Here is a 20117-nt window from a genome sequence, read left to right on the forward strand (position 1 = left end):
CCAAAATAAAGTATTCTAAAAAAAATAAAATTAAAAAAATAAAATAAAATAATGTAAATAAATCAATAATTTGGATTTCAGATTCATCATGCCTTACATTCTTCTTTTTTTTTTTTTTTTACATTTGTCAGCAGCATCCAAAAAGGTTCAGTTGGTTGTACTGGAGAAAAGCAGAAATTAGCTTTTCTGCTAATCGCACTACATGCAAAGTGATTCGGATGCAAAATTCATGATGAGGAAGATGTTAGTTCTGTGTAAAAATCCAACAACCTTTGATTTCCATTCATTTTGGCATGTTGCAGAAGAACCTGCACAGAGAACAGACAACATGCTTACTATCAAAGCTTTAGTAAAGGTATAATTCAAAATCAAGACCCTGTTCTAGTGTCCTTGTATGGATAAGGTGTTTTTTTTTTTTAAACTCACATTAAGGAGTTCTTGATCATTTTTGGCATGCAAGTGTCTGAGGAGGTACCAACTCGCCACCTGCACCACCGTTACTGGGAAATCATCAGATGAAACATAAACGGACCTCTCCAGCAAACGCCTCGTTTCCCTGCAGAACATAAACAAAATGTATCCATACTGAAGTTTCTTGGAGACTTAACAATCACTATTCTTACTGAAGTGTTGGTAAAAGGAAAGAAAAAGAAAAACACGCAAAAAAAGCGGTAGTGGACAGAGGTGGAGATGTGATGTCATTTTAAGATTTTCAGCAACTCCTCAACTCGGCGTAACCATAACCATCAATCCTGAGATTATTTAGAACATGTTTCTGTCTAGGCAGAAAGGTTTTCATGATAATCGCTAACCAACATACTGCCAAGACAGATGGTTGCATAAATCTAAAACTTTATAAATAATATTCAATCACTTCTGATCATAAATTACCCATAAATATGTGATAAAATCACTTAGCAGAACATTCCAGAAAATTCAAAAGTTCTAGTACAGCTCCTACTTCAGTGGAAACGACCCGGGACAAGTTCTTACCTTGCAGTCATCTTGGTCACATATTGGAGCAAGGCCTGGAAGAGGAGGGCCATGGGAGAAGAGCCCAGCTTCAAAACCTCCGTAGTGGCTTCCATAACAAGATCCTTCCACTCATTTCCAGGAACTCCAGCCTGAGAAATAAACCAGATTATTTTTCTACATATCAAAAGGTTGTTTTCTACCGTATATGTATTCATGTTAATATTCTAATCACATTTAACTTATTCATAATATGTAATATAAGATTGAGATTCACAACAAAAAATACTGGCCTGAAATTGAGGTTTTATTTTTGTCGCAAATTACTGTTAGTGTATTTTTGTCATGTTGGAAACTGCAGCAAAAATTGCATTTGCTCAAAAAATGATTCTAACTGAAATTATTTTAAAAAAGCTAATTTATCATTTGTAATACCAGCAAACAGTCATTTTCTGTTTTCTCCCTGCAGCCTGTGCTTTTCATCTCCCCACTTGAGAGAACCGTAGATTAGAATCAGCTCCGTCTTTAGCAGTGTAAGTTTCTGTTACCGAACCGTTACCTTTAAAACATTATACAAACATTATGTGCCATCTTAAACATTGCCACTGGTGACCTTAAAATTAGAAACATTTATGATCTAGGTTTGTGCTCACAGACTTACCATGCAGGGTCCAAGAGCCAGCAGAGCCAGTCGGAGGAGGCTGGCAATCTGGAAGCTGTGTGCGCCCAGCTGCAGGGCAAGCTGTAGGCTCTGTCTGTAAGCCATCACAGCCTGGACCAGGAGGCCCTGGCTACGGTACACCTCAGCCAGCCACTAAAGACAAGGAGAGCAAATGTCTGTTGATTTATCGATGAGTAAACTCTGTTTTTACAAATCTGAATGGGAAATCTATCCCTGCTGCAAATTTTGGCTGCATATTTATAGCGTTCCATCTAGCATGCAGTCAAGCTCCACAGAGCTCTGCTAATGAGCCAACATCGGAGCTAAAGAAGAGTTGCAGGTCACCGGCGTTTGAGGACTGGACTTTGAGTCCACCGCTCCATGTTGAATATATAAACAGACCACTGTTTTAACAGCACTACAGCTGGTTTATAACTCAATTCTGTAACAATTTTGCATTAGTTTTGTCTTAAAAGTAAAACAGTTTTAAACAGTAACTGCTTTTACACAGGAAAGCTAAATAAATAATTAATTGCAACTTTATAAAAAGGAAACTTGGAAATGATGTTAATGATGGTATTTTTAAACACATAATTTCTCTGTAATTGATAAATCAAAAGCAACTCGTGCATGTCATGAACTACTTCTTAGTTCAAAGAGAAAGATCGGTATAGGTGGGTTGAAGATTTAGAAAAACCACATATGAGCTGCGGAGCCCTAATTGGTGCAGTACTTGTTTTACTGCATGGATATACAGAGGAAAGTAAGAGTGGTTTGTTACTGCATTTAATTTGTACCACAGTTCTGTAATGATAGTCACGTACATGCCACGCTCCAAGGTTGGTGGGGTTCATCATTATGACTTTGTTTAGCTGCTCCAAGACCTGCTCTGTAAGGACGGTACCACCATCGGCCATGAGGAGGCGCTGGCACTGAACCTGCATCAGTGACAACATCACTGCTGGGTGCTCGGGGGACACATTGAGAACCTGGAATAAACAAATGAAATAAGCCAACCACTGCAGGTTTGTTGCATCATTTCCCCGTCTTTCATTGCAAAAAAAAGTTTTAGATGTGCGTAATAAATAAAGAGCATTTATATTCCACCTGCGTGCAGAGAGCCTCTGCTTGCTCCAGCTGTCCTTGTTGCATGAGACCAGACACAGCCTGCTGTAACACCCAGCCTTCCAGAGCCTGGGTTAGGGGGCGCTCCATCTCCTCCACGCTACGCACTAGAAAGCAGAAATGGGTCAGCCTCACATGCAATAGACATAAAGCAACTAGAGAAGTTAAAGGAGACCAATATGCACCTTTCTCAGAAACCACAGACATCAGAGTGTGTTCCAATGAGTGTCGGCGAGGAGCAGAGCCAGAAAGATAACAGGAGGTGTTTTCAGTGTGACAGGCTGCCATTAATCCAGCCCATGTTGCTGGATCATCTAAAGAAAAAAAACAAACAAACATCGGCATGTTCTAAACAAGTAAAGATATTAAAATAAAAACCTTTATTTTTGTATTATTATTTTCAGTTGAACATTGTGAACATGGTTTATATTCAACATAGTTTAGAAGGTTTGTGTGGGTACCAGGGCAGAGCAGGACAGCTTTCTGCATGGTCTTCAGTGCATTCCTGTGAGGATCCTCTCCAGTGTGTCTCCCACAAGCCACTTGGTTCACGCCGCTGAACAACAGCGCCCTCTGAAGGCACAAAAACACATGCACTTTTACTGGAGAAACACGCAAAATCGACAGAGAAAGGTGTTTTTGTCATAACAGAAGATAGAAGAAAGTAATGACCAATAAAGAAACAAAAAAGTAAATAAATCATCAGGATTTTACCTTCCCTTGAGTCATACTAAAGAGACAGGCAATGTGGCCAGCTACTGCGCCCCCCTGTAAGACAAAGAACCCAAAGATTATATAAAAAGCACATGTCTTGGATTATTACTGTTATTTAGATGACATCGCCTGGTTACATTAATGTCTGTCATTAGGGATTTGTTTTGTCTGGGTATGCAGATGTTTACCTGAGCCTTTCTGGGGTAGTATTGAGGTATCACTCTGGACAGAAGAGCCCAAAGGGAGGGATTTCCAGGATTACTGAAACAAGAATAAAATACAAATGAAAGAAAGAAAGTAAAAAATAAAATAACTTGACCCTATCTCAGACACCCTTTTGCATCCAGGCATTCAATTGAACTTGTTTTAGTCATTATAATACAGGAAAGAAGCATTAAAAAAAGGCAACCAAGCAAACATCTACACACGTCAATCTGTTGTCTGCAGGTAATGATAGAGTATTATTTGAGTCAGTTCATATTAAACCCAAAGACACAATCTTGTGTCCCAATAACTCATGTAAACGAGTCTTCTCAGGTCAAATCCTAATCTTATAAAAGTTTCTAAATGCAGCTCTGTACTCAATTATGCTGACTTCTCATTCCATCTCCCTATATTTGATCAGTTCTTCACAAAAATGTATGTAAAAGACTGAACTGAAATCCCTCTGTATTTTCTAAAGTAAAACAGTAAAGTGGACCCAGCAGCATACCTGTGCACAGCTCTGGAAGCCTCTCTTTGCACTGCACTGTAGTTGCCCTGAAGGGCTAGCAAAGAGCAGGTGAGCAGACATCGCTGCTCTACAACCCCCCCTGAGGCAGACCCTTGCTTTAGCAGCTCAGTCAGGGCAGCTGCAGCTAGTGTGGCGTCACTGTGCACCAATCCCAGCGCACACAAGCAAAGCAGAGACTCTGAGATGGGCTCCTTTAACACCGAGCTGCCGACACAAAGACGAGAAACGACTTACATGTTTTGGAAACTTTGACAGCAAAGATTGAACAGTTTCAAATCAAAACCAAGAAGGAACAAAATAAACACACAATTTCTATTTTCAAATTCCAACACCAAGAGAACAATTACAAGGAATGACCATATTGTGATGCACGTGCTTAAGCTTATTTATTGAAATAAACTGACTATTTGCTGATATTCCAACTTATTGAGATGCACACTGCTCAAGGATGCCTATAACAACATGGTGGATTAAATAAGAGCATTGGATATGGATGAAATTGCAGAATCTAAAGCTGAATCAAAAACAAACATTTAAAAAAAATGTTTTGACAGAAAAACCTTTTGGCCTCACCATTTGAAAAGCAGCGTCTTTGCTGAGTCTAGGTTGCCCTGTTGGTGCTGCAGCAGGGCCAGAGCAGTAAGTATGTAAGCCTTCTCCTTCTCATTGGAGGTCACAGCCAAGGCTCGCTCATACACTACCACAGACACAGAAACTCACTCGGTTTGGCATGCAAAAACAAAGCAAAGTCTCTGAAATCTTTTCATTTGGCATCATACCACTAATGCTTTCGGGGTAGAGTCCTGCCCTGAAGTAGGCCAAAGCCAGCCCTACCAGGTCACTGAGGTCCTGCAGCGGAGTGGACTTATAAACCTGGACTGCTTCGTCCCACTGGCCCGAGTTGCTGCAAATAGGACATTTCTTTATAGAGTCGTTGAAGCTCATAGAATGTGCCTAGTTTATAGATGGATAACCCAAGTTCATCATAACGATAAGCCAAATGGTTACCATAAAGCACGAGCACAGCTGCCAAGTGAGAAGACCAACACTTCTGAAGAGGACGAGGACTGAAGAAGTTCAACAGCTCTGGAGGAAGGATACGAATTAGGGAAATAGGTGTCAAGTTATTAATTTATGTGAAAAATTTACCCAATATGCCTTTATTAATCACTGTAATTCACACCTTTGATATGCTTGTAAGGCCTGCCTCTTCAGTTGCAGATGTTCGTTAAGGTAACCCAGCATAATAAAGGCATCTGGGTCAGACTGGATTCGTTCTAAATGTGAGAGAAATTTAATTCAAAATAATCAGTCTTAAGTCATAGCACATTTAAAAAAAAATAAATAAAAAAATCTCTAGACTCTTTGAACTGCCCCACATTAATAAACACTGTACCTGTGTACTTGCAGAGTGCTACATGAGCAGCTGAGATGGCATTCATTTGCACAATGTTGTAGCGATACAGGTCACTGTCCCTGTTGCTCTTATCCAGCAGCGTGGAACAAACCCAGTAGGCGTAACCTTTGACTCCTTCCATCTGAGAGAGGAAAATATTACGTTTTGGTGACAATGGACACAGACAATGACCAGTCTCAAATAATAGGAAAACTTCAGCATTCCTAGTGAAGAAAAGCATTAAGCTCAGAGCCAAAATGTCTGTGGAGTTAGAAAGGTGAAGCAAAGATTACTATCTGGCTAATGAGTGGGTTTCAGAGCGGTGGAGGCTTTGAGCTGTCACCCACATGTGTGCTGAGTTCAGTGGTGTGCCTGAAAAGATCCATAGTGTCGTAGCTTCCCACGCGTTCTGCGATCAGCGCCTGGTCGGGATGACAGAAACAGCAAACTATAATTAACATGAAAAAAAAAAACAAAGAGTTGAAAAGTGTCACAGCCCTTAGCATGGAGAGGGTGCCAATTATGAAAATAAAATTACCTCATTACCACTGTCTTGTGTTGGGTACCAAGTAAAAAGTGTATATGTTTATGTTCTATAGTGTGGATTATTGCATGCTGACAGGATCAGAAAAGTAACCCATTAAAATTTGTGTTTTTATTCAAAGCTTTTTTCCACCAAGAGTTGAGAAACTAAGGCTGAGCTACATGCAACTCTAAATAACAATAATAAAGTCAGCTACCAGACCTTCACAGGGAAAGTGAGTTTTGTTTGTGAGCCTAAAGATTCTCATAAAATAAATATTTTACCCATAACTGGCACTCTTTCTAAAATAAGACAAGAAGAAATCAAGGAAGGAACAACAGAAATCTGGGTACTTGATGTAGGACACTAATAAGGAATAACATCTTGGCAGTTATATTAATGCAGTCCAGAAAATGCTTCACGATTGAAAAGGGAACTGTTTAGGTTCAACCTGAGCAAAAGTGAGACTTTCAGCTTCTTCCATTCACTCCAACTATGTTTTACACAAACTGCTCCTTGCTTTACTAGTTTTCTGGTGACAGATTTGTTGGGAGAGAAGAGAGAGTTCAGGCACCTATCAGAGGAACGACGCTGACCAGAACCACAAGATATTACAATATCTACCTCAATGCATCTGGGAATTTTGACTTTTTTTCCACCACAAGCTTTTAAGCGCTCGATTGACTTTGAACATGAGGACGGAAATGACAATTGTGAGATACAAACCAAAACACAACAGAAAAGGAAAACATGAAAGTACCTGTCCAATCCAGCACTTGACATACAGTGGCTCCAAAGACTGTGCAATTTTGAAGGCTTCATGTGCAAGCTAAGACAAGAAATGCACAGCTGAGTAAAAATGTCAACCACCAATAATGCAAATAATCCCCAACATATTAACATGTAAAGAAAGTGACGACAGCACCTCTATGTTGTCCTTTTTTAAATACAGCGTACCAAGGTTCGTCCATGCGACAACATTCTGTATGAAAACCAAAAAGGTCGCATGAAAAAAAAATAAAATCAATGAATATCTGACTTTAACTAGTCAGGAATATAAGTTTGCAGTTCATACGTTTGGCTCAACTTCTATGGACTTGATGAAGCAATGCTGAGCCAAAGCATAGCTCTCCAGACCTGATGTGGTAAAACAGAAATATTTTACTTTTTCTGACATATAGCGACAAAAAGAATAGAGGAAAAATATGAGCTTTTCCAATATGCTTAAAATGATTTATCTATTGTAGTAAATGACATGTAACGGTTCATTTTAGAAGGTAAAGAAAAACAAAAACCAATCAGAATCAGGAGTAAAAATCAAAGCCCTTTGCTCAAAAATGATGGCAAATGTATTAATCTATTTTACAAAGTCCTACCTCTAGACATGGAAATCACCCCCAAGGCATTCCAGTAGCTGTAGTTCCCACTGTCCATCTTGATAGCTTTTTTCAAGCACTGGTAGCAAATATAAAATATAAAGACAATGTGGTAATGATCAGTCCCTGGAATAAAACAAAAAAAAATTTTTAATTACCTGTTGTGCCTTCTCTAGGTTCAAAGAGTTTTGGTGTTCATCTGTAGAGCAGGGTGAGTTTGTGGCCTGGTGGTAATAATTTAGTCCCAAGTCATACCAAAGGCTGGCAACCTCAGGCATCAGCTTCAAAGCATGGGCATAACACCTGAGACATGAAAAAATAAGTGCGACAGCTTTCTTCCTCTGATATTTTAAAGTATTTATGTCATTACATATCATAGTGACTTGATTTCTCTTGAACCTTTCTACATATTCTGATGATACAAACCCAAACTTCATGTGTTCTTTATGAATTCTGTGTCATAAAGCTACACAATATAATATAGCACAATTTTTTAAAAATTCATAAGGCTTTTGATTTTTGTACAAATGAAGCTTAAAAAAGTGTTGTGCATTTATATTTGTCCCCCTTCACTTCTATACCCCTGACAAAAATCCAGTGCAGAAGTCTTCAGACGTCACTTAATCAAAGTAAACCTGTTTGAGGGTAGCGTAATGTATGGATAACACCTTGTAGTACCTCTCGCCAGCTTTGAGAGTCTGAGCTTGGTTCAACATGTGATCCTGTGTGCTGGAGTCAAATCCAGACAGCAAGGTTGGCACCACAACCTGAGCCCTGCTTGGCGAAACAACTCTGACAGCGGTGCACGCATCTCCCAGCAGCTTCCACAAACAAGACAGGTCTGGTCGCAGCTGCACAGCTCTGAATGGAGCAGAAATGTGAATGAACAAACAAGGTCGCCTACAGAGCAGAGTGAGTATAGTATTAAAGTTCTGGAGATTAAATGTTTCCTGGTTATTGCCTAAAGAGGTTGTGTATGGATTGTTGAATGAGGTCAATGGCGCCTCCATCTCTGCAGTCCTCCATTAAACTCTTTGCCAAAGACAACTGACACTCCCCAAGGCCTTAACAACAAATCAGATAAGTTGTCAGAAATTGTCAAAAAGGTGTGACAATCAATTATTCTCTGAAGCCAAATGTGCACCTTTCAGAGCAGGAACATAGTCCTGCTGTGTTGTGATTTGCAAATACTCATCCACGGCCTCCTTGAACTTTCCCAGAGTCTGTTTGATGGCAGCTGCCTGGTAGACACTGTAGATGGAGCTGGGCTGGAGCTGATGTGCTTTGCCGAAGGCTTTCAGAGCTGCTGTGAAGCTCCGTCGGTTGAGGTAGGCCTCACCTAAACATTCCCAACAAACCCAGTCCTCAGGATCTGCCCTCAAAGCAGCCTGCAAGCTTTAAAACATCAGCAGAAGTAAAACATCTGAATTAGAGTCCTAAATCTTTAGCTCAAATTTAAGATTCTTACTCCGCTGTGGCTTGTTGGTGTTCTCCGATCTTCAGGTAGTACAGGCCTCGTCTCATCCAGGCCCACTTAGCTGAGCCCGGTGTGGCTTTCTCTGTCACTGACTCAAGGATTGCCAGTGCACTGTCCTGTAACATGACAGGGTTGAAGGAGAACTAGAAGGTTTTTCCTATGCTAAATGCAAACAATACAAGTAACTTCCTGAAAAGATACTGACCATATCTCCCTGCCCCATGCTGAGATCCACCAAAGCAGCTCCAGATTCGGCATCGCCACTGTTTAACTGGAAAGCCTTCCTGTAGCACCCCTGTGCACGAGCGATGTCATTTGCCACCTCCCGGTAATAATGGCCAAGGTAGCGAAATGCACAGCCGAGATGTGGATCTAACTTTGCTGCCTGAAATGGACAAATGAAGCGCAAACTTGAACATCGTACAGCTTTGCCATAAAACTGGTATGATCTGAAAACCCTTCAACATGAATCTTGAAGCCATACAATTTAGAGAACTTAAAAGAACACGCATTGTTCCATCTAAAGCAGTCTCACCCTTCAATTCTCCATCCAACGTAATCATACCAACCTTTAACAAGTATGTGTGAGTTTTACTCCGGTCTTTACGGGTCTCTGAGCCCATATCCCAATAAAGTTTTCCAAGGAAGAAGAAGTACTCTCCGCTGTCTGGGGCCTGCTTTGTAGCCTGTAAGAAGCTAAACATCACGAGAAATATGAAGAGAAATGACCAATGTTTGTGTGAACTGCCTTCCTGACATGTTTATTTGTATTTATTTATTCCTTTTTTTACCTCTGCTCTGCTAGCTGAAGCTGACCTTCAGCTAAATGCGCCAGTCCTCTCAGAGCCAATCCCTGGGGCAGGTTTGGGTTGGAGACTTCCGGCTCTGACAAGAGCTGTTAAAAATAAATCATGTCAACAGCATAGCTCTATGTTTGGGCTAATATTGGTTTCCAGCAAGAGTTATCATTATTTTAGAATTGTCTGAATTATTGAGTTGATATTTATCTAATGAAATACTGCACTTTTTCTGGTCATTGTAAGATAACATCCCACTGATATAAATCAGGGGGAAAAGGTTTTCAACCTTGAGTGATTGATCAATCTGTCCTTTGTTGAGGTATGCACGTCCTTTCAGGGCTAACAGAACCAGATCTTTTTCAGCCTCAGTAATCTAAAAAAAAGGAAAAAGAATTAGAAGTGCAGATATGTATCATATATCTGCATAAAAGCACATATATATATATATATATATATATATATATATATATATGCATAACAATTTCCCACAATAATTCTTCTCTAAACTTTCTTTATTATCTGTTGAACTTTTTATAGAAGATACTTTATTTAAAAACAAATGCGCATAAAATATAAATGTTATTTTAGCATCTAGCAAGAAAATAACCTTACAAATAAGCTCTAAAATACATGTAGAGCATAGCTAAAAAAATTTAGTTAAGTAATCACACACACAGTCATTTATGCTCCCTTCTTCCTCAGCAAAATACAAAATTATGCAGAAAACAAAGAAGTTGTGTGGCAAACATTCATAGATGACAGGATTATGAAACATGTCACAACATTATAACATGTTATATATTTATCTAGAAATGTCTATTTCCTTGGGGTGTTTTATATTAAAACTAGGTTTGAAGCCAGAATTCATGTGATATATATATCATGTGTAAAGCATGAATCAGAAAACCTGTGAGAATGTTTCCAAAGCCTGACTGGCAGCCTGCTCTCCTTCACTTCTCACTAAAGCCTCCAGCTTCAGTCGAAGGAGTTTGTCTCGCAGCTCCTTATCTTCAGAAGTACAAACATTTAGGCCTAAAAGAATGAAATAAACCAAGATATTGTATAATTTTAGCACACAAGCACCTTGTTTGAACTTCATCTAAAGTCTCACTCTGACTAGAACCCATAATGACCACTGACAGATGAAGAGGTAAGAGCATTCATAGCCCAGATACAATAAGATTTTTAGTCAGGTTAACTTAGCACCACCAAACATAACAACAAACATAAAACACACCTTGCGAGCATGAAGCAGCGCTGTCGGAGTGTCTGTGTATTTTAAACTGAGCCTCAGCCAGGCTGTGCCATCCCATTGCTGAGCTCACTGTCTTTACTCCTAATAAAACAGAATAAATGGCTTAAGGACAATTATAAGTACTGTAAACAACAACTGCATAAATAGGAGAATGCGCTAATGTGAAAACTAACCTTTTTCCAGGTCATCAACAGCTTCTTTATACCTTCCCTCCAGAAGAGCCTTGGTACCGAGACCTAAGTGACCCAATCCACTGTTGGGGGCCATTTCCAGGAGTCGGGAAAAACAGCTGACTGCATCCTCATCCATGTTATCTTTAAAAGGAAAACAAACATTTAATCAGGTTAACCATTTCATTTAACCTTTACATAACCCAATTAGAGAAGACATCTTAATTTCTTACATGTAAATTTAGGAAATTTAAAATGTCCTAACTTGTAGCAGAACACAAAGGGATTTTGAATTCAAAATTTTACATTTTGAATTCAAAATGTAAAAGGGATTTTGAATTCAAAATTTTACATTTTGAATTCAAAATGTAAAATTTTGAATTCAAAATGTAAAATTTTGAATTCAAAATCCCTTTGTGTTCTGCTACAAGTGGAGAATTTATTGATATGATGCTAAATAAACAAGCGAATGTAAGGACTGGAAAACAAAAGATGATGGAGGAGACTGACAAATTTGTTAAATTACAAAAATAACAATAATAATAATAATATGTTTTTAGCCATCTCTAAGCTCTAAAAAACATACTGAAGTCATAATAAAGTAATAATAACATCTCAGGATGATCTGGACAGAGTCCTGACATGAGTCTAAGAATCTGTGAAGGGGTTTAAAAATTTATGTGGCAGTGAAACATCTTTCCATCCTCAAAGACTTTAAGGGTATGAGAAAGGATAAATTATCAAAATACATTAAAGATATGCCCATCTCACAAACACAATTAATTGCTGGATTAAAAATAAGTTTATATTTAAATTTGCTTGACTCAATTGTGACTCCCCCCCAAAAATTGGATTTTGTTTTTAATGAATGATTGCACCGTTTCTGAAGGAAACACTTCGATTTCCTGAAATAGTTACTCCATGTGCCAATAAAAAGCATCTAATGAGCATGTGTAAGACAACAGTAGCTTACTTGTTTTGAGATAGAGGCTGCAAAGGACCTCTAGAGGATAGGTTTGGTTTGGGTACACAGACGACATGGACTGACAAGCCTCTTTCATTTTGCTTTCTTCGTGTGGCAGCTGCAGTAAAAGCAGATTTACAGTGGAAAGGTCCTTTCGTGAAAAACACTGTGAATACGTACGTTCTTTAAATGTCAAAAAGAGGCTGACACAAGAGAGGGTGCGCTTACTTTCGAAAGACATTTAATGTAATCAGCCGAGAGCTTCTTGTGCTCCTCTCCAGGCACAGGCTCAGTGAGAATCATGGCCTTCTCAAATGCCGTTATCAACTGATAAAATGAAACACAGCAGGCGCATGTAAACAACTTAAACTTGCTGTAAATTCCCAAGATTACATTAAATACTTATTACACAGAGCTGAGCAGATGCCAACATGTGAGGTAAGCTTACATGCTGTTGAGTCTCGTTGTCCTGCTCCTCATCATTGATGCAGTCAGAGAGGAGATGGGTCATCTTTTGCAATAACTGCACTAACTCCTTCTTGTCCACACCCTCTTCCTCCTTCAGCTGGACGAGCTGGAGCCAAACCTTAGCCAGCTGTACACAACGCATGAAAGATTAAATTTATGGTGTGGAAAAATACATATTAGTTAGTTGTTTTAACCAAACCTGCATGCTAGACATTTGAAATGCACACACCTTCAAATATTCCCTGTCAGACTGATAAATATCTGACAGCTTTTTGATCATGTCATAGCTTTTAGTTTTATCCGTCCTGTGAACAGAGAGAGCATAAAAGACAGAAATTTGCATTTACACAACAAAGAATATTAAAAAAACGTAGTTATACAATACAAACATCTGCAAAAATTAGTATGAATTTTCAAGAGCTTATTTCTCAGTGTTTCAGCACTCTGCTCTTTATGAGAATCCTACAAGTATGAGATGCCGATGATGCCTGGTCAGCTACTGATTATCAAAAACCTGCAGTCAGCTGCTTGAAGCTTGTGGTTTTAAAACAGGGTCATCATAATAAAATTAATAAGTGGCACACCCTCAGTTTTTGTGTTATATTTCTGTTTTTTGTGACCAGAAATATTTCCAGACAACCAAATTCAAAATTTGTCCATGTAGGTAGGAATAATTCAGCAGTCAGTGAGCAGCAATAGGTGAGGGAGGGGCTGTCTGTTCTGCATGCTCTAAAAAATATACAGAGATAACTGTGGTCACTCCAGCACTACTATTAAGAGTAGTTTAATGACAGCAGAAAAGGTTTAGTGTATTATTTTAGTAGTTTTAAAGCTGAATTAAGCACATATTATATTATATACACACATTACTTACTTTGCATAAAGCTCCACAAGCTTCTGGTAGACACTAGGCAGCTCATCTTTGAAATCCCACTGATCAGTATTTTCATAAAGATTTGCTAAACCCTGCAAATATACACATTACTGAAATCATTAAAAGTAGCACAATGCAAAACACTCCGTGTGAACATAACTTGTATAAGGCTCCATGGTTACAGGGTTGGGGATCCAAGTTCTAGATGAAGACACCTGAAGATAAAACTCACCTGCCAGGCCAGCAGCTGCTCAGGCTCCAGCTCCACCGCTTTCCTATAGGCTGCTTGTGACTGATCGGGTTGTTCCAGTTCACTGGCCGCCTTGCCGATGAACACCCAGGCATTGTAATTGTTCTTTTCAAGTTTCAGAACAGCCTGAAACCACATTTAGGAGGTAAAAATCAGCTTTAGCACCCATCTTCCTCCCAGTGGGTGGACTCCATTAGCTATTGGGAACCAGAGCAATTTACCTTGCAGTGCTTTAAGACTTCTTTGAACTCTTTGTTGTTAATGGCCTCTCTGGCACTTTTCAGAGCGGCTTTCACCTCTTTATTGGACATCTTTAGGAGGCAGACATTAACAGTGAACACTGGAGGAATGCTACAAAGCAGTTTCCAACTATTAGCAACAAGCTACAAGTTGGATAGTTAACATACCACCCACTGAAATTAGACCAATTAGACCAAATAACACCAAATTCAGGCTAACTGTGTGCTGCATTTTATTGGGGCTGTGAAACGGCAAATAAATCGTCTATTTTAAAGGCCGATAAAGTGAGTTTTGGGTTATTTAAGCTCTAAGGAGACAGATGTTCCAGCCACAGTTAACAGCAGCCAAATAGGATTAATTTAAATAAAAACCCGGCGCTTATTTTAAGATGTACAACTGGCTTGGTTGAGCTGAAAACAGCTGTAAACTATACAGTTATAAAAAAAAATCTTTGCATAAAAAGCTTACTGTTAACAGGCGACTCCAGGGCTCGCACGAATGAGACGGAAGTAATACCTGCTGCGTGGCGGATTTTTCAAAATAAGATGATTTGTGATTTGACGCAAAAACAAACAAGTCTTTTAAAGTTTGTGTAGAACAAGGGATGTGTCAAGGGTGGAAGCAATTATCCAGGTTTAAAGATGAATTAAATTGAATCAAGTGATGTTATCCTGAACAGATGGACTTTAAGGGGCCATAAACAGCATTGGGTGGCCCTGATTTAAGATGTTTGTCACCCACCAGTCACCACAGCAGCAACATTTTAAATAACCCAATTTTATTGTTTGCATGTTCTGCATTTGTCATCCTTAGTTTTATTTACTCAAATGCCAACAATTCAATTGACCATACCACACAATTTGCTTTACTTGACTTTAATACACCTCACCTTGTTTATTAAAGAGCAGGGAGTAAAGTGCCTTGCAGAACTATCCGTACCTCCTGATTTTTTTTTTTTTTTATCTTACTGCTTTTAATTTTACAACCACAAATGTCAGTACATTTTATAGGTGATTTCAAACAACAAAGAGGCAGAACATTAGAGTGAAATAAAAGAAAAGAAGATTGCCTGACACCAATCTGGATACCTGTGTAGATCATAATTAGAAATACAATAGAAAAAGCCATTTATGTGTCATTTGCCCAACTGGTGCAAATGACACATAAAACAAAAGGTTAGAGTAATTTTGCAGCTTAAAACATTTACCATCGCTTTAGATACAAAATGTTCTTGAAGAGCCATGAAGCCATGTATCAATGGCTTTTTCATTGGCCAGGATGTCCTTTTGCCAGTCTATGTGCCACCTGAGGTTAGCAATGACCTCAGTATAGTTTCTCCCCAAACTATCCCGCCACGCAGCAAACCTGTTTTTATTGTAGAGATGGACAGCCGAAGAGACTTTTGGATAATCTACAATGCTGCGCAACAGTTTGTCCAGTTGAGCCTGAACGTCTGGGAATCTGAGAACCACATTGTGCAGCTCATCCTTGTCCACTGTGACATCTGCAAAAAAAAAAAGGATACAGAAGGGGCATTCAAAATCATTGTGAGTTTTTCTAAAGGTATTTATGAGAAGTAAGGGAAATAGTTTGCATGGCTAAAAAACTCACTGAAAAGTTGCGGGGGGACACTGATTCCGTCTGCATAGGCAATGTATTTCCAATGTCCAACCCTAAGCATATATGTAGAGGCATTGGCATTGCAGCCATGATATTCACTCAATACCCACTCTGGGTGTTCGTTCTTGGACACATTTCTGGATGTGGATATCAATGGCAGGACAGAGTGGCCACTTAAATTCCCCACAGCTGAGATACCAGCAATCTCTGTAAAGCAAACAAAGAGTTCAAACGCTGAAAATGTACGACTGCTATTGGCTAAACTTAAAACAGGTTTTTCTTCTTTCCTACCAAGCACAGTGGGATAGAGATCAACCAAGGACACAAGCTGGTGGACCTGCAGCCCAGACTTTAGCCCAGGGCCCATGATGAGCAGCGGGACACGAGAACTACCTTCGAACATTGACATCTTATAGAACTGCCGGTGCTCCATGGCTAGCTCTCCATGGTCGGCTGTGAATATCAAAACAGTGTTGGCCAGCAGGCCTTTCTCCCTCAGAGCTGAAATCACCTGACCTGAAGAGACAAAAGGGGTGGAGAACATGTAACGGTGATCAGACTCTGACGTCTGGAGAATGTTTCACAATATCTGTAATATCTGTTGGTAAGACAATAAATTAAAAAGTTCTTTTAAAAAAGTAAATATATTTTCCCTTTTGCAGGCCACAATGCCTCTGTTGTTGCTGCTGCACCTATTCCTACAACACTTTTTTCTTCCACTTAACTTTCAATGAACATGGCTGGATAAAGACCTCTGGGAACAACCAGCTTCTTAAGAAATGTTCTTTTGTGACTTTCTCTCCTTGTGTAGGGTGTCAATGACTGCTTTTGGACATCTGCAAGACCTACTGACCTTTGAAGACCATTTAGAGGCTCTTCTTAGAATTAGCTGATTATTAACATTATTATTGACTGTTTAACTTTTAAGTAAGTTAAATACATTTAGACACTGATCTGTTGGTTTTCATTTTTCTGCAGTGTTGACATATTTCACTGTTTGTGTAATGAATCAATGTAGTATATGAGTTTCACAGTCTGAAATAACTGACAAAAAAAGAGATGCACTTGATATGTACCTGTAAATGCTTTCATGAATAAATAGGAATACTCTTCTCTTCAATTCTATTGGAATCAGGTTTTTCATTTTTATTTATGTGCCCTGCACTCCTTACCAAGCTATAATGTGTCAATAATCTTACTCCAGTTTCTTCCAAACTCTTTCTCTCAACTAACCCAGCATGGCATCTGCTTCCGCACACATGGCAAAGTAGAAGGTCCGAATGTTTTTGATTTCCTCCTCAGTGAAGTCGCTGCTGCAGTTTTTGGTGAAGGTGGAGTAGTAGTCAACAGGATGCATGGCAGCCATAGGCAGCCATTTAGGAACAGAGACAAGCTCGGGAGACACCTGTGAACACGGAAAACAAAAATTATTTAGTGAAGTGGTGCGAAGTAATCAAGGTGTAAAATAATAATGATAAATAAAGAACAACAATAAAAACGAATGCCTTTGTGAGCCAGTACGGCGAGCTACGGAAAGTGGATCCTCCAGCTGTAGGACCCAGAGATTCAGTTCTATAGGGATGAGGCAGATTGAGGCCGAGATAAAGAGCAAAAGGTTCTTTTGAAATGGCAGCTGTTTGGCGGATCCACTGAGCAGCTTTATCTGTGTTCTTCCAGTCTTTCTCCATAATTCTTCTGGTTGACATGTTGCCAATAAGCTGGGCAACAGGTCGGCCTTCCTGGCGAAGAAGGAACTGGACATCTCGAGTCCACGCCTCGACGCGATTACTGCAGCGCATGGAAAAGAATAAATCAATATAATCTATAGGTAACGACACTTTTATCTGACAATCAGGTCTGACAGAAAAGCCTACCATTGTCTCTTACCCACCTGACTGAGTGACTCCCTGAGGTGTAATCCAGCTTTCCCAGCATCTTCGTACGATATCCGTTCCTCTCCAGCAAATCCATCCACGTGGTTGAGTTTGCATCCAAGCACTTGTAGTTGTTCCAAGACTGACTGAGGTGAACATACTGACCACTCCACATTGCTGCAGAAAAGGGTCAGGAAATTAATCAGATATCTCTTCTTTTGAATATCATGGAAAAGTATTATTATTATTATTATTATTATTATTAATAACTAAATGTACCTGCTCTTGAAGGGCAGCAGATGGGCGAGTTTGTGTAAGTATTGAGGAAAGTAGAGCCCAGCTCCCGGAGATAATTTATATACGGGAGCCGCACAACTTTGCTGCCTGGTTCAAATGATAGTCGACCATCCTGAAACAAACACAAACACATAAGTACCAAGTTTTGATATGAAATAAATACGTAAATAAAAAATGAGGGTGACCTAATTCAGCCTAAATTACAGAATGTCACTGTTCATGACGCAAAACATCAACCTTGTAATAAACAAATCATACTTACAAATGCGTCACTCATCACCATAACAATGTTTGGTCTGGTGACGTTCTGGCTGCTTTCACCACTGCTTTGGAGGAAGAAAATAAAAGCCAATAAAAACATTTTATCCCTTCTATTAAAAACCTATAAAACAATGCGTTTGAAATAAAACATTTGCCATAAAGTGATTAAATTAATCGGCGCAGAAATTAAAACTTTTTCCTTGTGGAGATTGCCCACCGAAGAGATTCACATCCGGGTGAAGTTTTCAAAATAAGAGTTTTCTTAAGGTTAACTTTCCAGTAATGGCACTTGAGCGTAATAGGCTTGGGGGATTAAATAAACAAGGGAAAGTAAAACTAAAATAACACAACTATGCACCATTTACTACCTTTAATATTTTGAAAAATAAAAGTAGCTCTTACAAATTACAAACTAAACACGGTTCAAACTAACTTTTTAACATGGCAAATGAAAACTCTAGAGGGCAGCATTTATCTATGTTCCACAATATTGCTGAGCACGTTCTGCAGCCATCACAACTATTTTTGTATATTTTGTTGTATTACTGAAATTGCTACTGTTAGCATGATTGTAAGCAACTCAATATCTAGCTATGGTAAATAACCAAATTTATAGTTGAGTAATGATGCTGAAGAAGGCCTGTGATTCATAACTCCTGACTTGTGATCAATTAAAGAGTGATCACGCTTACTTTCAAGGACTGTGAGATGGGTTTGTTTTTTATCTTTATTTTGAAATCTAAAGTAATTGAGTTGATTAACCTTGAGCTGCACTGTCCTGCTCTGAACAGAAAAAAAATATTTGCACAACTTTAAATTATGAAATTTATAAAACCTTTATTCTATTAAAGAAAATACAATGTTTTTTGGGAGGAATTTAGCATCTTTACTTCAGATTAAGACCTGTTTAAGTATTAAGACCTTGGTCAAACTTGTACAATATTATAAATTAAAAAAAAGAAATTATGTGTATATTAAAGAGTGGTAAAGAAAAGGATCATGCAAAGTTAGTTTAACCACCACTGGGCATAAATATTTGTTTTAATAAGGTTATCAATAAGAAATTATAATCTCCACATGACACCATAATTTGTTTGAGGAAAAGCAGAGGCCTTGGCTTCTGCGGTATTCAACAGGTGGTTCTGCAGCTCATGCTGGCAACACTGATGGCCACGGGGTGGCGTTTTGAGTCTTACGAGATGTTTTTCTGGAAAAAGCGAGCTCAACACAATAGGAGCGGTGCTCATCTTTGCAAAGATTATTTCATCATTAATATAAGGGAATGTATCCGATATTTTAAAACCATTGAGAACATTCTATCCTGCAGTCTCTTCGTGAATATGTTCTGTTTCCAACAATTTCGCAAGGCCTTCAATGCAGGCATCATGCAAAATGCAGGACTGTTGATGTAACAGTGCTCAGCTGTAGAGATAGCAAAAGAAACGTTGTGTTAAAGCCTGGAAGCTGCAGTCTTACACAGGAGTAAAAGCGATCCTGAAGCTTATCCAAACGACAGCTTTATCAGATGATGTATAGGCATCCTGTCCTTATATAGTATTACAATATGATGTCTGTCATTACATAACAAAACCCGTATGGCTTTCATTTAATCATATAAGGCACTGTGCTGCATTATGTGCCGAGTCCAGTAAGAAGGAGCAGAATGTCACCACATCCCAACACAGAGAAAGGATTACACATTACACACACTTTGCTTCTTCTTTTTTATTATTATTATTATTATTATTATTATTATTATTATTATTATTATTATTATTATCTGCAAAATAAGCACGTTTAAACCATCGTTCATTTATGAATACATATCTAACGTTGTAGCTGATTTGAAAAGCCTCACCCTTGAAATAACTGCGACGTGTTTGTTTTTTTTACCAAAGCGTGTACATCCAGTGAACCTGTGCGCCACCGGGCCGCACTGCTCCGCTGTCCGCCTTGTTCCAGCAGGCAGGAGGAGGCAGGGCAGCAGCGCCCCGCGCATGCGCACATGGTTGTTTTTCACCCAAGCCTGTCGCTTAAAGTGAGCTGAAACCGGGGGTTTCCTTGTCT

At 39.0% G+C, this 20117-nt stretch overlaps 2 protein-coding genes across 3 annotated transcripts; both read right to left on the reverse strand.

Moving 5' to 3' along the window:
- Nucleotides 1-104: 104 nt before the first annotated feature.
- Nucleotides 105-14521, reverse strand: ttc37 (tetratricopeptide repeat domain 37). The gene is made up of 41 exons (XM_023343776.1): nucleotides 14467-14521; nucleotides 13980-14069; nucleotides 13741-13884; nucleotides 13509-13600; nucleotides 12864-12939; nucleotides 12615-12761; nucleotides 12395-12493; nucleotides 12176-12284; nucleotides 11206-11346; nucleotides 11015-11113; nucleotides 10685-10809; nucleotides 10064-10150; nucleotides 9769-9872; nucleotides 9547-9673; nucleotides 9183-9362; nucleotides 8969-9093; nucleotides 8645-8895; nucleotides 8462-8564; nucleotides 8179-8361; nucleotides 7659-7803; nucleotides 7501-7579; nucleotides 7200-7261; nucleotides 7050-7106; nucleotides 6885-6953; nucleotides 5949-6023; nucleotides 5602-5743; nucleotides 5389-5482; nucleotides 5214-5291; nucleotides 4985-5109; nucleotides 4779-4902; nucleotides 4185-4409; nucleotides 3661-3733; nucleotides 3473-3526; nucleotides 3220-3331; nucleotides 2944-3072; nucleotides 2741-2865; nucleotides 2458-2622; nucleotides 1634-1786; nucleotides 994-1124; nucleotides 427-556; nucleotides 105-308 (listed from the first exon to the last, which is right to left on the reverse strand). Exons 2-41 carry the CDS (start codon nucleotides 14067-14069, stop codon nucleotides 228-230), a joined length of 4710 nt encoding a protein of 1569 aa, XP_023199544.1. The 5' UTR covers nucleotides 14467-14521; the 3' UTR covers nucleotides 105-227.
- Nucleotides 14522-14760: 239 nt separating this feature from the next.
- Nucleotides 14761-20057, reverse strand: arsk (arylsulfatase family member K). Of its 2 annotated transcripts, none has more exons than XM_005803516.3 (9): nucleotides 19909-20057; nucleotides 18052-18112; nucleotides 17772-17901; nucleotides 17510-17669; nucleotides 17124-17406; nucleotides 16852-17023; nucleotides 15910-16134; nucleotides 15610-15825; nucleotides 14761-15502 (listed from the first exon to the last, which is right to left on the reverse strand). In XM_005803516.3, exons 1-9 carry the CDS (start codon nucleotides 20055-20057, stop codon nucleotides 15213-15215), a joined length of 1686 nt encoding a protein of 561 aa, XP_005803573.2. In that variant the 3' UTR covers nucleotides 14761-15212. The 2 variants fall into 2 exon arrangements, with proteins under 2 accessions (XP_005803573.2, XP_023199273.1); XM_023343505.1 differs by having other exon boundaries at nucleotides 19944-19995.
- Between the last annotated feature and the right edge of the window lie 60 nt (nucleotides 20058-20117).

This window comes from Xiphophorus maculatus, chromosome 12 (assembly GCF_002775205.1).
Source record: "Xiphophorus maculatus strain JP 163 A chromosome 12, X_maculatus-5.0-male, whole genome shotgun sequence".
NCBI classification, from domain to species: domain Eukaryota; kingdom Metazoa; phylum Chordata; class Actinopteri; order Cyprinodontiformes; family Poeciliidae; genus Xiphophorus; species Xiphophorus maculatus.

What these genes read in the sequence shown, in the direction of transcription:
- ttc37 (XM_023343776.1), bottom strand. Translation starts at nt 14,069, where the DNA reads ATGTCCAATAAAGAGGTGAAAGCCGCTCTGAAAAGTGCCAGAGAGGCC. An exon ending in TAAAAAAGGACAACATAGAG is followed by an intron (nt 6,954 to 7,049) that starts GTGCTGTCGTCA and finishes TTCTTGTCTTAG; the next exon opens with CTTGCACATGAAGCCTTCAA. An exon ending in CTACCCCGAAAGCATTAGTG is followed by an intron (nt 4,903 to 4,984) that starts GTATGATGCCAA and finishes TGTCTGTGGTAG; the next exon opens with TGTATGAGCGAGCCTTGGCT.
- arsk (XM_005803516.3), bottom strand. Translation starts at nt 20,057, where the DNA reads ATGTGCGCATGCGCGGGGCGCTGCTGCCCTGCCTCCTCCTGCCTGCTG. An exon ending in GGAAGCAGATGCCATGCTGG is followed by an intron (nt 16,135 to 16,851) that starts GTTAGTTGAGAG and finishes TTGTCTCTTCAG; the next exon opens with GTCAGGTGATTTCAGCTCTG. An exon ending in TCTCTATCCCACTGTGCTTG is followed by an intron (nt 15,826 to 15,909) that starts GTAGGAAAGAAG and finishes TTTGCTTTACAG; the next exon opens with AGATTGCTGGTATCTCAGCT.